Consider the following 12,995-nt stretch of genomic DNA (forward strand, 5'->3'; position numbering starts at 1 on the left):
GCTCTCTCTCTTCGTGCCCAGGCAGCCTCGAGGACAAAGCTGCCTGACTCAAATGCCTATGGGACAAGAGCTGGACCTACAGGGCTGGAGGGAGTAGATTGGGACAAGAAGCCTGGAACTGGGAGCTGCTATGGGAGAGAGGCAGAGAAACTGGGCTGAGCAAAGAGACCCATTCTGGGAACCATTGTGGGGAGCAGTGATGATGACTGGAAGCCAGTGCAGAGGAAGACAGATTGGGGAAAAACTGGGACTGGCTGGGCAAGGAGACTGGGATGAGGAGCCTGGTGGGCAGCAAATAAACTGAGATTAGATGAGTAACCAGGCTGGGTGTGGGGATGGGAACTAGCTGGCAAGGAGAGGAGTGGCAAGGCAAGAAGTCATATTGGATGAGAAACCTGGGGGAAGAGGACTGGAACTAGGATAGGCTGGGCAAGGAGCTTGGAGCATATTCTTGGATGAGGAGTCCAGGTAGGGAGAGTGGGAGCCAGAAATGGGTGAAAGGTGAGAAAGATGGCATTATAGCATCTTTAATTATATTGTCATATACTATTTTCCCCCAAGACCTCTGGTTTGTTCAGTGCACAGAATGGACAACCTCCAAGGATCAATGAGGTCTGTGTAGTGCGGGAAGCTGTTTTTTTTTTTTTTGCAGAAATTGGAAGGTGACTGAGTCAGGGGATGACTGGAAGCAAATGGGGGGAGGGTCTCGTGGTTAAGGTAGTTGAATGCTGCCCGGAAAACTGGATTCTATCCCTGCCTCTGCCACTGAGTTCCTATCTGATGCTGGGCAAGACACTTAATGCCAAATTTTTCACAAGTAGTCACTAGCTGTACGTTCTTTTTCTGGTGCCTGACTTGAAACCATGAAGTCTGATGTACAGAATGCTAAATATGAAGAATGCTTTGAACAGTTAAAGTGCAAGATATACTAAATACTGTGAAAAGTCATATTCAAGGTGGCTCAGTTTGGGCACCTAAACTTAGTGGATATTTTTGACCTTAATCTCCTTCTGCCGCTGTTCCCCACCTTTAAAATGGGGACAATATCCCCTCACTGCCCAATGGTGTTGTGAAAATAAAGTAATTAATGTTTGTGAAACACCTGCATACTATAGTGATAAGTGCCAGAGAAAAGCCCATGAGGAAATTAATTCCATCTTCAGAGCAGAATAGTGTATAGTAAATAAGGCCTTGGGCCATATATTGAACAACAAGTAGTAAATAAAACATTAAATAGCTGTTTATTAAGTACAGTCCATTTTATGCACCGAATGAGTCAGGAGTCCTATGGAAAAAAATAGTATGTGATGATGTAATTAAAGACTGCATCACCATGCACATGGGGCTGAATTAAGGTTAAACAGACAACCTTAATTTGGGCATTTCCTAACATCTGAGTGCTGACAATGCAACCTTCTTAATAGTGTTCTCTGATGACTGGATTGTACTACCATGGTACAGAGAACTCGCATTGACTTCAGTGGGAATTCACTACAAGATGCAGTCATTTTGGACCCAAAGATTTTTATTCTGCATAAAAAATTCCATTCATGATGTAGGAGGGATGCTGCTGTTGCAGCTGTCTGCATCAGCCCATAATATATTGAGCATAACAAACTCTTTATAACTTTGTGAAAGCTACAAGCATCCTGAAAGCACACTGGTACAGCCCTTGGATATTTTACCTAACACAAATGTGCTGTTTCATTGCAACCATTCTGGATGGTGATATTACAATATTAATTACCAATGGCAGGCCTCTTCAGTGATAAAATAATTTTATCTTATTTAAATGTTCAAGCATGATCACTATTATATAGCAGCAGTGACTTGTGTGGCACTACCATGTAGTCTAGGCAAAAAGAGATATCTAGTTTTTGAAACATGTCAAACGGCTATGCCAAAGAACACACATCCATTATCCTTTGCTCCTGAACCTCTATACTTTGTCTACAAAAAAGAAAAGCTGCATTACAAAGAGGATTTGTGACTTTGTGCTAAGCTCAGAACTGATTTAGGCATATTTTACATGTGAAAGCATTTTGAGAGAGGTTTGACTGTGGAGTATAGGTGATGAACAGCCAGTATGATATCACCCTCTTGCCCTTAAATCACAAATAAAAATTAGAATATAGTAAATATAAAAAGGCTATTTAAACAAGATCATAATGAATATTTGACATGCTGCTTGGTTTCTACCCATCTGTCCATTCCAAAGATGTAATGGTACCTATGGGGAGGATCACTCTCATATATTGTAATATTTTTATTATAATTTTATTAAACAGCAAATAAAGACAGAATAAATTATCTTATGATTAATCCTTAATCTAAAGAGGTTCTAAGAATTTGCTTTGCAACCCACCTATCTTTTATGAAATAAGTGTTTAACATACTATTCATTTCTCAAATATTCAGTACCATTTTTTCAATACATTTTTATTTCCCATTCTATAAATCATTCTTTCAGAACCCACTGCTAGAGTAAAGAGACTCAATTGGTTTCTTTGGAGGAGATACATCCTTCCAAAGGCACAATGTGGAGTATGTTTTGCCAATAAGAAAGATGTACTCAGCAATGTATTTTATGATAAAACGATATGATGTGCATGAGATGTCTTTTCAAAATACATAAAATGAAAGTTGCTGGTATTTTACTAACTAAAGCATTGACAGACCTTCCGAAAAAAACCAAGAGCTAGTGATTTTGTATGGTACCACATTGCCAGAATATATAGCTAAATGGCTAGATCCAGGCAAATCTCTCATCAAATTTAGAGAACTTCCTGAAGTCAGTTGAAATTGTCAAAATAAGAAGTGGAGGATCAGATAGTCTGCTATTTCCTTTTCTAATCTCTACTTCTCAAATTTAATGATCACTTTTTAAAAGGAATCCCAAGGAATTTATTAAATATTTTGAATAATTGAAGTTTTAGCTTTGCATTTGTGATTGCACTATAATTATCCTACATTTAGTACTGGCAATCCAAAGCATTCAAAAATCAAGTTAGCCCTTCCCAAAATCGTGAGACTGACTTTAAAAAAGTCACAAGATTTAATATAGTTTTGGTTCTTTTTATTTGCCTTCTGTTTTGTCAGCCTTTAGGGTTCACATGTTCAAGCTTTTCTTTGTAACCATGAAGGATAAAAACAATTACAAAAATAAACTGAGATTCTCCTGACTCCAATGCATTCTTAGACAGACGTAATGTTAGTTTATAGGTAAATTCTACTCCCAATGCATGGCCTGAATAATCTAGCTGTTCAATGGGGAGACTCAGAATCAGGAAGGTGAAGGCACAGTCCTACTCCCACCTGCAAACCAAGGACAGTAGCTGAGCTGCTCTTCAGATCCTGGTGCCGGGTAGCAACAAGTATGCACCCAAGGTTCCAGGAAGGTTGTACAGCCTGTGCCCAGGTCCTTGCCACTGAAGCTTCACTGCTATTTTTAGCTGTGCTAGCTAGATTAAAGGTAGCTCGGATATGCCTACCCAAGCTCCAATCGCGCCTCCAACTGCAGTTTAGACAAACCCTAGGTGTACAGTTTTTTGTTTCAAGGAACTTAAAAGCTTCACTAGCAAACAGGATGAACAAGTGTAACCTAGGGCAGAATTTGACTCAGAGCATCCCCTTGACAGTACATCTCCTTTTTCCCTTTTGTGCCACCCACTCCCACCGTAGTATGGGCATGCTTTACAGCGACCGAGAAAACACGCAATGAAGTCACTTAATCCTAATGAGATACAGCAGGAACTTTCAGAAGCAATAATGATATGTTTCTGGTAAATCTGTGATTCATTTACATACAATGAAGTTTCAAAAAATAAGCAAATGAAAACTATCCTACTTCATAAACACATTTTTGTCCACAAAATTCATCATCTTTGATACACATAAGTAAAAAAGAGACATTAAATCCCTCTTTTCTCTAGAAAAAGATGCTTAAGAAGTCTCTTCGTCTTATGATTTGCATGCACAACACTATCACATTAGAGGGTGCTGCTTCGTTGCCTGAACACTCAAGTCTGCTCCTGAAGCTAAATTTTCCCCTTAGATGGACATATTGTTACTCTATGCACTAAGCTAGAAACATCATACTTAGCAGTGACAAGCTGGGAATTTGGCTGTTGGTTCCTCTACTTTTCAAAAGTAATATGATAAGCTGCTGCCCTCCGCCACACCAACCATATCTTTTAATCTTCAAACCTGCCCAAGTGTGACTGACAAGTGAAATGTGTGACAAATGACTGAAACGTGGGACACCTGTGCTTTACTGTTCACTGTGTCATCACTGACAAATAATGTTTAACTATAAAACTTGTTTCTGATTTAGTTTACACAGTGAAAACACAAAATTAACCAGTTATAAAAAAGAAAACTGGAGAAACAGAAATTGCATTTGCAGCCATAAGGATCCCTCATAGAGGTTGACAGCAGGGACTTTAGATCCCCAGTACCAACTTCTGTAATTTGAGATTTAAAAAAGAGCTGCTGTCTTCTTTGGACCAGCCAGTAAGGGGAGAAGTGAAAAGTGTATACAGTAGAACCTCAGAGTTACGAACACCAGAGTTATGAACTGACCAGTCAACCACATGCCTCATTTGGAACCAGAAGTATGCAATCAGGCAGCAGCAGAGACAAACAAATTTTAAAAAAGCTGAATACAGTACAATACTGTGTTAAATGTAAACTATGAAAAAATAAAGGGAAAGCAGCATTTTTCTTCTGCATAGTAAAGTTTCAAAGATGTATTAAGTCAGTGTTCAGGTGTACATTTTTGAAAGAACAACCATAACGTTTCATTCAGAGTTATGAACATTCAGAGTTACGAACAACCTCCGTTCCTGAGGTGTTTGTAACTCTGAAGTTCTACTGTACCTTGCTAGTGGTTTACACAGCTATTTGCGAGACAGCAGTAGAATGCTGGGGGATCATGATTGTACATGTGTGCCTGAGAAGGGAATGTGGTCTACCAGTTACAGTCAGAATAGCTAAGTACATCAGTAAATCAATCTAAAAACAGCATAGACGATGCTTGAATCTGCTGTATAAAAGGCCTAGGTTCTATTCCCAGTTCTGTCAAAAGTAACCCTCTGCAACCTCTCAGTTAACATTTTTACAGTGGAGGGAATGATACTGCTTTGCTTGTAGGACAGCGGTGCTGAGGCCTTGCCCAACTGTAAATGTTTTGAAGTGCACAGAAATACAAATACCTGTCAGTAGAAGAGATGAACTTAAACTCACAGCCTCTTGACTCAGTGCACAGTCCCCTAAACCCAAATGTATAACATGAGGGTTTCTCTCTCTCTCTCTCATCTGTGAAATATCACCTGGCTTGCTGAAACAGAGAGGCTCACACACTTGAAATGCACTCTCTTCTGGCTCTGTCAATCTGTTTCTTCACTTCAGCAGGTGGGTATTGTAGTTGTAAGAATGCTTGATAGAGATCTTGTAGGTGTTTGTCTCTGTCGGAGGGATTAGAGCAAATGCAGCTGTATCCTAGAGCTTGGCTGTAGAAAATGGATTGTGTGGTGTGGTCTGGATGAAAGCTGGAGGCATGTAGGTAGGCATAGCGGTCAGTAGGTTTCCAGTAGAGAGTAGTGTTTATGTGACCATCGCTTATTAGCACCGTAGTGTCCAGGAAGTGGATCTCTTGGGTGGACTGGTCCAGGCTGAGGTTGATGGTGGGATGGAAATTGTTGAAATCATGGTGGAGTTCCTCAAGGGCTTCTTTTCCATGCGTCCAGATGATGAAGATGTCATCAATGTAGCGCAAATAGAGTAGGGGCGTTAGGGGACGAGAGCTGAGGAAGCGTTGTTCTAAGTCAGCCATAAAAATGTTGGTATACTGTGGGGCCATGCTGGTACCCATAGCAGTGCCGCTGATTTGAAGGTATACATTGTCCCCAAATGTGAAATAGTTATGGGTGAGGACAAAGTCACAAAGGCCAGCCACCAGGTTTGCCATGACATTATCAGGGATACTGTTCCTGACGGCTTGTAGGCCATCTTTGTGTGGAATGACAGAGCCAGAAGAGTACCCAGAAGTTACCTACTACAGGACAGGCCCAACAAAGAAAATAACAGAACGCCACTAGCCATCACCTTCAGCCCCCAACTAAAACCTCTCCAACTCATCATCAAGGATCTACAACCTATCCTGAAGGACGACCCATCACACTCACAGATCCTGGGAGACAGGCCAGTCTTTGCTTACAGACAGCCCCCCAACCTGAAGCAAATACTTACCAGCAACCACACACCACACAACAGAACCACTAACTCAGGAACCTATCCTTGCAACAAAGTCTGTTACAGACTAACACGGCTGCTATTTTGAAACCAGCCTATACAGAGAAGCAACATGGTAATGGATGGCAGAGGAGAACATTAAACTCTCTTGCACTCCTCCCCTGATATGAGCTGTGATTGTCAAAGGAGCCTCAGGGAATTAGGTGCACAACTACCATTGCATTTCAGTGGGAGATAGGTGCCTAATCCCCTTAAGGTTTCTTTGAAAAATGGAAGCCACAACTCATAGTATTTTTGCCTGTGTGTTCCTTGTACAAGACCATTAGTACCTTGTGAAATCAAGATCATAATCCAAATGTTACTCTAGTGCAAATCTGGGAAAAAATACCTTTCCAATGACACATGGCACAGCCTTAGTCTAGGAAGGGTGTGTGCCCAAATATTCAGAATGCCTAAGTGTCTGACCAGTAGCTAACCTGTTTTTCACCATTAAATTACTTAATGATCAAGGATCACAGTAACGATAGGTTTCATAGTAGCAGCCATGTTAGTCTGTATCCGTAAAAAGAAAAGGAGCACTTGTGGCACCTTAGAGACTAACAAATTTATTAGAGCATAAGCTTACGTGAGCTACAGCTCACTTCATCGGATGCATACAGTGGAAAATATAGTGGGGAGATTTTATATACACAGAGAACATGAAACAGTGGATGTTACCATACACACTGTAACAAGAGTGATCAGGAAAGGTGAACTATTACCAGCAGGAGAGTGGGGAGCGGGAAGGGGGCGGGAACCTTTTGTAATGATAATCAAGGTGGGCCATTTCCAGCACTTTACAAAAACAGTAGGAGGGGAAATAAACAAGGGGAAATAGTTTTACTTTGTGTAATGACCATCCACTCCCAGTCTTTATTCAAGCCTAAGTTAATTGTTCCAGTTTGCAAATCAATTCCAATTCAGCAGTCTCTCGTTGGAGTCTGTTTTTGAAGGTTTTTTGTTGAAGAATTGCCACTTTTAAGTCTGTAATCGAGTGACCAAAGAGATTGAAGTGTTCTCCGACTGGTTTTTTAATGTTATAATTCTTGACGTCTGATTTGTGTCCATTTATTCTTTTACGTAGAGACCGTCCAGTTTGGCCAATGTACATGGCAGAGGGGCATTGCTGGCACATGATGGCATATATCACATTGGTAGATGTGCAGGTGAACGAGCCTCTGATAGCGTGGCTGATGTGATTAGGCCCTATGATGGTGTCCCCTGAATAGATATGTGGACACAGTAACAATATGATCCCATCCTTCTTTTACAATGTTTTATCAATACTTGTCTCTGTCATTTTGTCTTGTTTACAAAACTATGATGAATACAACCAGAACCCTGGATATATGAATGTATAGTATACATCATGTAGCAGCCCAGCACTTGTCAGTACATAACTTGGATAGATAACTGGACTGGGAATCAAGAAACCTGGGTTTTATTCCCGGTGCTGCCACTCACTTGTTGTATAACCTTGGGCAAGTCACTTTAGTCCTCTTTGCCTGTTTCCCCTTCCATCCTTTATCTGTCAGGTTGACTAAGATGGTAAACTCTGCAAGCAGGGGACTGTCTCTTATTCTATGTTTGTACAGCTACAGCGCCTACCAGGCCACCTTATCTCAGTTAATCAGTATACTTATTCACATTGATGTCATTAATATGTGCTACAACTTTTTAGCATTTAAAATCCTATTTAAAACAGCATTCCAGAGGAAACGACCTGACTATCTAGCAGGAACCCTCTCTAACATGTTATGTTAGTTTGCAATCAGACTGCAGGGTTGGGCATTCAGTAGAGATAACAGAGGTTACATATCCTTTCCCCTCTATGCCCTGTTGCTTCAGCATGTCCTATTACGTTGATTGGGGAGTACTAGTATCAGCCCCGTGGACAGTCACTTCCAACTATTATAGCAGAAAGTGCTAGGACAGGAATGCAAGAGCTGTATTGTGATAAGTAATTCCAACAGGTGGAGCTCATCCCAGATACAAAAGCCTTGAGCTGAGTAAACTGGACTCAGGTATTAGTCCATGTTGGCGTAATATTCATTTCTTAAGGAAGGGAGTTTGTAAGTGGTTCTGTGACACCATTTATACTATCAGAGAAGAGATTTAGAAATTTAAGTCTCTTGATGTCTGGGCCACTGGATACAAAGCATAATACAGTGTAAAACTCCTACCCAGGGATGGTAGAATCTATATATATTTGTGATTATCACATTCTAAGTGTTACTCTAATTGTTGTATTTTAAAGTCTTCCCCGGTGTGATTTTAATTAAGCACTCTTACAAACAGAACAAATTATGTAATAATATATAACTCAATAAAGTGTTAATTTGCTTAGTAAGGAAAACATTTAATTAAGAATTAATTTGACCTGAAATTGTAAGATATTGAGGTAATCCTTGGAGACCAAAATATTGAAATGTCAACCAAAACTATAACATATTAAAGGACTGAACAATTCCTAGGCATACACACAAAAACTGGGCAAGCCAGTCCCTTCCTAGTCCTCTTTCTCTAGCTAGATAGTTTATTGATTTTGTAAAACAGATAAAAAATTTAACATCTTTATAAAAGTAAATGTATTTCTGTTGCAGGTAAGTCCTCTTAACTATTAACCATCATGATGTTTTCAGAAGGTGTCAAAACTTGAAATAAACTTACAAGATGCAGTTCAAAAGTTTGTCCCTCTGCACATTTCTTTCGGTTTTCTATTTTTGGGGTGTGATTCTATTAGTGTAGATTTTGAACATATTTTTCACCATATGAGAATGTTAAGATACTTTTGTACCTGTGTGAGGTAATAGGTTTTTTTTTTCTGCTGGGACAAGAGAACTTCATTAACTCCCAAAACTTTGACTAAGCCAGCAGTTGGATTTTCTCAGAAAACTATTTTACTTGGCACAAAACATCATATAGCTGTGTTATGTAATTGCTGTGAATGTAAATTAAGTTTAGTCAGTAGGATATTAAAACATCCTTTCTTAGGAAATGTCTTGGATTTTGAGTAACCTTACTAATAAGTTTGGTAAAACATTTCCATCCTGGCTTTTGCAGCAGGGATCTGCGCTGTGTCACATATAACACAAATTTAATTTTAAAAGTTTTATGTGAATAACAGTCCATTTGAAAGAATAAAGATTGCCCGAGAAAACCTGCTCTTGGTAGGATATATAAACAAACTGATAAACCATCGCATTTCTCTCCTGTTTGCATTCAACAAAATCCTTTGCAATATTTCATCTGGGTCTAGCTCTAAGAGGTAAACGCTGGTAAAGGATAGGCAGGATAGAAGCTCTAATACTGTCTGTCCGGGTCAGTTTGCTGGAGTGCGCAGGAGAGCCACCAGGGGGCACTGCTGACCCTCGGTCTGTGAGCTCCTTCCTTGGGCCTCCTGCCTACCGTGAGAATCTTGGGGGTGTGGGGAGGGTCTCCTTCCTTCTGCATGAGAAACAAACTGAAAGGTTGTGTTACAAAACCAGGCCACCCCACCCAGCCTAAAGAAGGGAGAAAGCCTCTATCTACTGTATCTGCATCCAGGCTGTCCCCTTCCCTCTGGTTTTTCCCCCCTTCTTCTTCTGTCTTGCTTCAAATCCAGATGTAACTCCGGAACTAAATGGAAGTCTATTTTTCCTCCAACTCAGAGAGACACATTCTAGCATTACATTTAATTCCCCAGAACAGCAAATCTCACTGACCCCTCTCCAAGTGGTCCAGGCACCTGCTCTGCCTGGTAATTTTACTGACGCAGCATCCTTCCCTTTCCCAGTCCCTTGCCTCGAGTAATAAAGCAAACTCTGGGGAGGGATTTGTAACCCCGGCATCATCACGGCTTTATTGAAAGCACCCACCCCAAGGCTAGTTACATCCTCCCCCGTCCGCTCTGCCTGACTCAGCCCCGGCACTTGACTTGCCGCTGAATCTGTATTTCTAAAGGGAGATCATCGCCTCAGCGTCTCCTCCGAGCGGCACCAAGGGAACTGGCCCGTTCACCTGATGCCGCTGGAGAGACCCAGGCAGGCGGGTGCCGGAGCGGGGTGTGTGTGTGTGTGGGGGGGGTGCCCCGGTTTGGCGGGACTGCCCCAGCCCCAGTGGCTCGTTCACCTGCCTCGCAGCCGCCGGGGCTGTCACGCGTTGGCGTGACACCCTCTAACTTTGTGGCAGTACGATCGGCGCCGCCGGGGCACCAGCAGGAAGGGGGCCACCCCCCCCCCCCCGCAGCCAGCGCCGGGTACTTACATGGTGCGGACCAATGGAAGGGGCGGGTAGTAGCCGTAGGGTTCCCGCTGGGTTTTCACTGCTCGCTGCTGCTGCTGAGAGGGCTCCAGCCCCCCATTGACGCCTCTCCAGCCCCGCCGCCGGCGCTGCTGCTCCTCTTCCTCTCCCCCGTCCTCCTCCTCCTGCTGCTGCTGGGGGAAGGTCACTCTCCCCTGCTCCTTACCTCGCCTGCCCTTGCTGGACATGCTCAGGTTCTTCTCAGGATGCGGCTGCTGCTCTTGTTGCCGGCCAGCCCCGGCTAGCAGCCTGTACTGGGGAAGCGAAGGGGAGGAAAGCCCTGCCCAGCAAGGGACAGAGCAGCTGGAAGGGACAAAACCCTCACCAGAAAAGAATATCCCTTCCCGTCCCTTCTCCTTCCAGGCTGCTGCTGCTGCTGCTTGTCAGGAAGGAAAGACAATGTGCAGCCTGATAGGGAGAGCTGGGGAGTAGGTCTGAGTGAGGAGCTGCTGAGGAGAAAGGACTCCAGGTCTGCCCCTCTCCTCTCCCTTTTCATCATCACTTTGCTAGGACAGACAGCATCATCACTCCGAGAGAGAATCGATCATCTCCCAAAGCAGGCAGTGAGGAGAGGAGGGGACTCCACTCCGACCTGCACATGAGCAGGGGAAATGACAGCTTCCCTCTCCCGCCCCCAAATCAGTGCATGTCTCAGAACAAAGCTGGGGAATTTAAGAACAATTCCTACTGAAGGAAGGACAGGCAAGGCAACTTTGCTACGGGGCAGTTATAAGGATCCCCAGACACAAATGAAGCCCCAGACATAAAGCTAAGCAGCCTTTATGTGCATTTTATCGATGTAAATCGTTTTTCTCCCAGGCATAACTTCTGAGTAGGTTTATATGTACAATAATATTAACGTGGACATGGTGCTTTCAAGAATATTCAAAAAGACACAAATTGTATATTATATATGCATAGCAGGATGAAGCAGTGCATGGCCCCAAACTGTCATTTCCACAAAAACGTCCAAGAAACAAATTAAAAAGCCATCAATTGCCTGACACAATCACATAAGTCTCATAACACATTACATTTCTGAGCAGTCTTCCCCCTTCTCTCCCTCCCCAGCCCAGGAAAATGGTTTAAATAAGGTTCCCTACACCTGAAAATAAGAAGAGTTCAACATTTTCACTGGCTTGCCTATGACAAAAATACAATGACAATCTAGCTTTCCAAATTATTTTTAAGTGACAAGTATAAAGCTAAAACCAATGTGAGTGTTAAGACACTTATTATGCCTCTTACTTTAACTGAAGCTAATTATACCCATTTGTATAGAGCTCAATCACAAAGATTCTTGTTGTAAAAAGGAGAATACAAAGTTACTTCTTCTTTTGTTCCTATGAGAGTTTCAGGTAATTATATTATGAGTCAAATTATGCCCTCATAACTGTGCAACCCCATTAGAGTCAGTGGGGTTGGACTGAGGGAGAATTTAACTTCATCTGTTTTCATAATGAGTCTGTACAGCAATCAATTTGTTAGTTTATTCATTACTGTATAGCTATTCTCTCTCTATCTCCACATTGCAGACTGCAATCAGGTTTTTTTCTTGCTTTGAACTTAAAGGCTTAATGTAGCAGCCACTATACATTGGAGTTGAGAAAGACTGAAGTCCAGATCCTACTGCCACTGAAGCTAATGGGAGTTTCAATATCTATTTCAATGGGAGCAGAATCCATCCCCAAACACCACTCTCTCCTTAGACAGAGATATAACTATTGAGCAACACAAGGTATTGCTGGGTCTGAGTGTATGGGTCTCCTCAGCAAGCCTCAAGAAAAGGTTTGTAATATCTTACTTCTTTCTTTTCTGCTGCACATCTAGTTTTCAATATGAGCTGAGATTTTGCATTGCATATTTTCACCACTCATAAGTTTGTATTGTTGCATGTGTAGAAAGAATCCTGAAGAGATGCATAACCTCATTCTAGTTCTGCTAACACTTTGGCATTTGGAAAATGAATCCATTTGTCTTTGTCAGTTTAATCCATTAAAAAAAAATCAGTGGGCCATTATCTGCCCATTTACACCATGTCTAACCCGCTTTGTCTTCAATAGGATTACATAGGTTGTAGGGCAGAATTGGCCCAGTTTTAGGTATTTATAAGCACTCATCACCATACTAAGTGCTCACCACAGCAATTTAGAATCGCATAGGATTATCTATACAAGACGGACATCAGGATGTTAAACCTAATTCTTCTACACTGTATTAGCACCCAGTCAGCCAATGCATTCTGCTAGCACTGACTCCGACAGAATCTCATTGACCTAAAACAATAATACTTATTTTGCACTCCTTACTCAGGAAAGGCTCCGGTTCTATTCAGTGGAAGTTTTGTCTGAATAAGGGATACAGGATTAGGCCTTATGCCTCTCCTATAGAATTTCCTATGGGAAAAAAAGTGAGCACATGGG

General features: G+C 41.9%; 1 protein-coding gene across 1 annotated transcript in view; it reads right to left on the reverse strand.

The window, feature by feature from the left end:
* Window positions 1-10,934, reverse strand: part of TRPC3 (transient receptor potential cation channel subfamily C member 3) — a 62,531-nt gene extending 51,597 nt beyond the window's left edge. The window contains exon 1 of the mRNA XM_084627489.1: window positions 10,537-10,934. Within this exon, the coding sequence (XP_084483615.1) occupies window positions 10,537-10,760 (224 nt within the window). The 5' untranslated portion in view covers window positions 10,761-10,934. The remainder of the gene's footprint in view (window positions 1-10,536) is intronic.
* Between the last annotated feature and the right edge of the window lie 2,061 nt (window positions 10,935-12,995).

The sequence above is a fragment of the Lepidochelys olivacea genome (assembly GCF_965140295.1).
Source record: "Lepidochelys olivacea isolate rLepOli2 genome assembly, chromosome: 4".
Classification (NCBI taxonomy): Eukaryota; Metazoa; Chordata; order Testudines; family Cheloniidae; genus Lepidochelys; species Lepidochelys olivacea.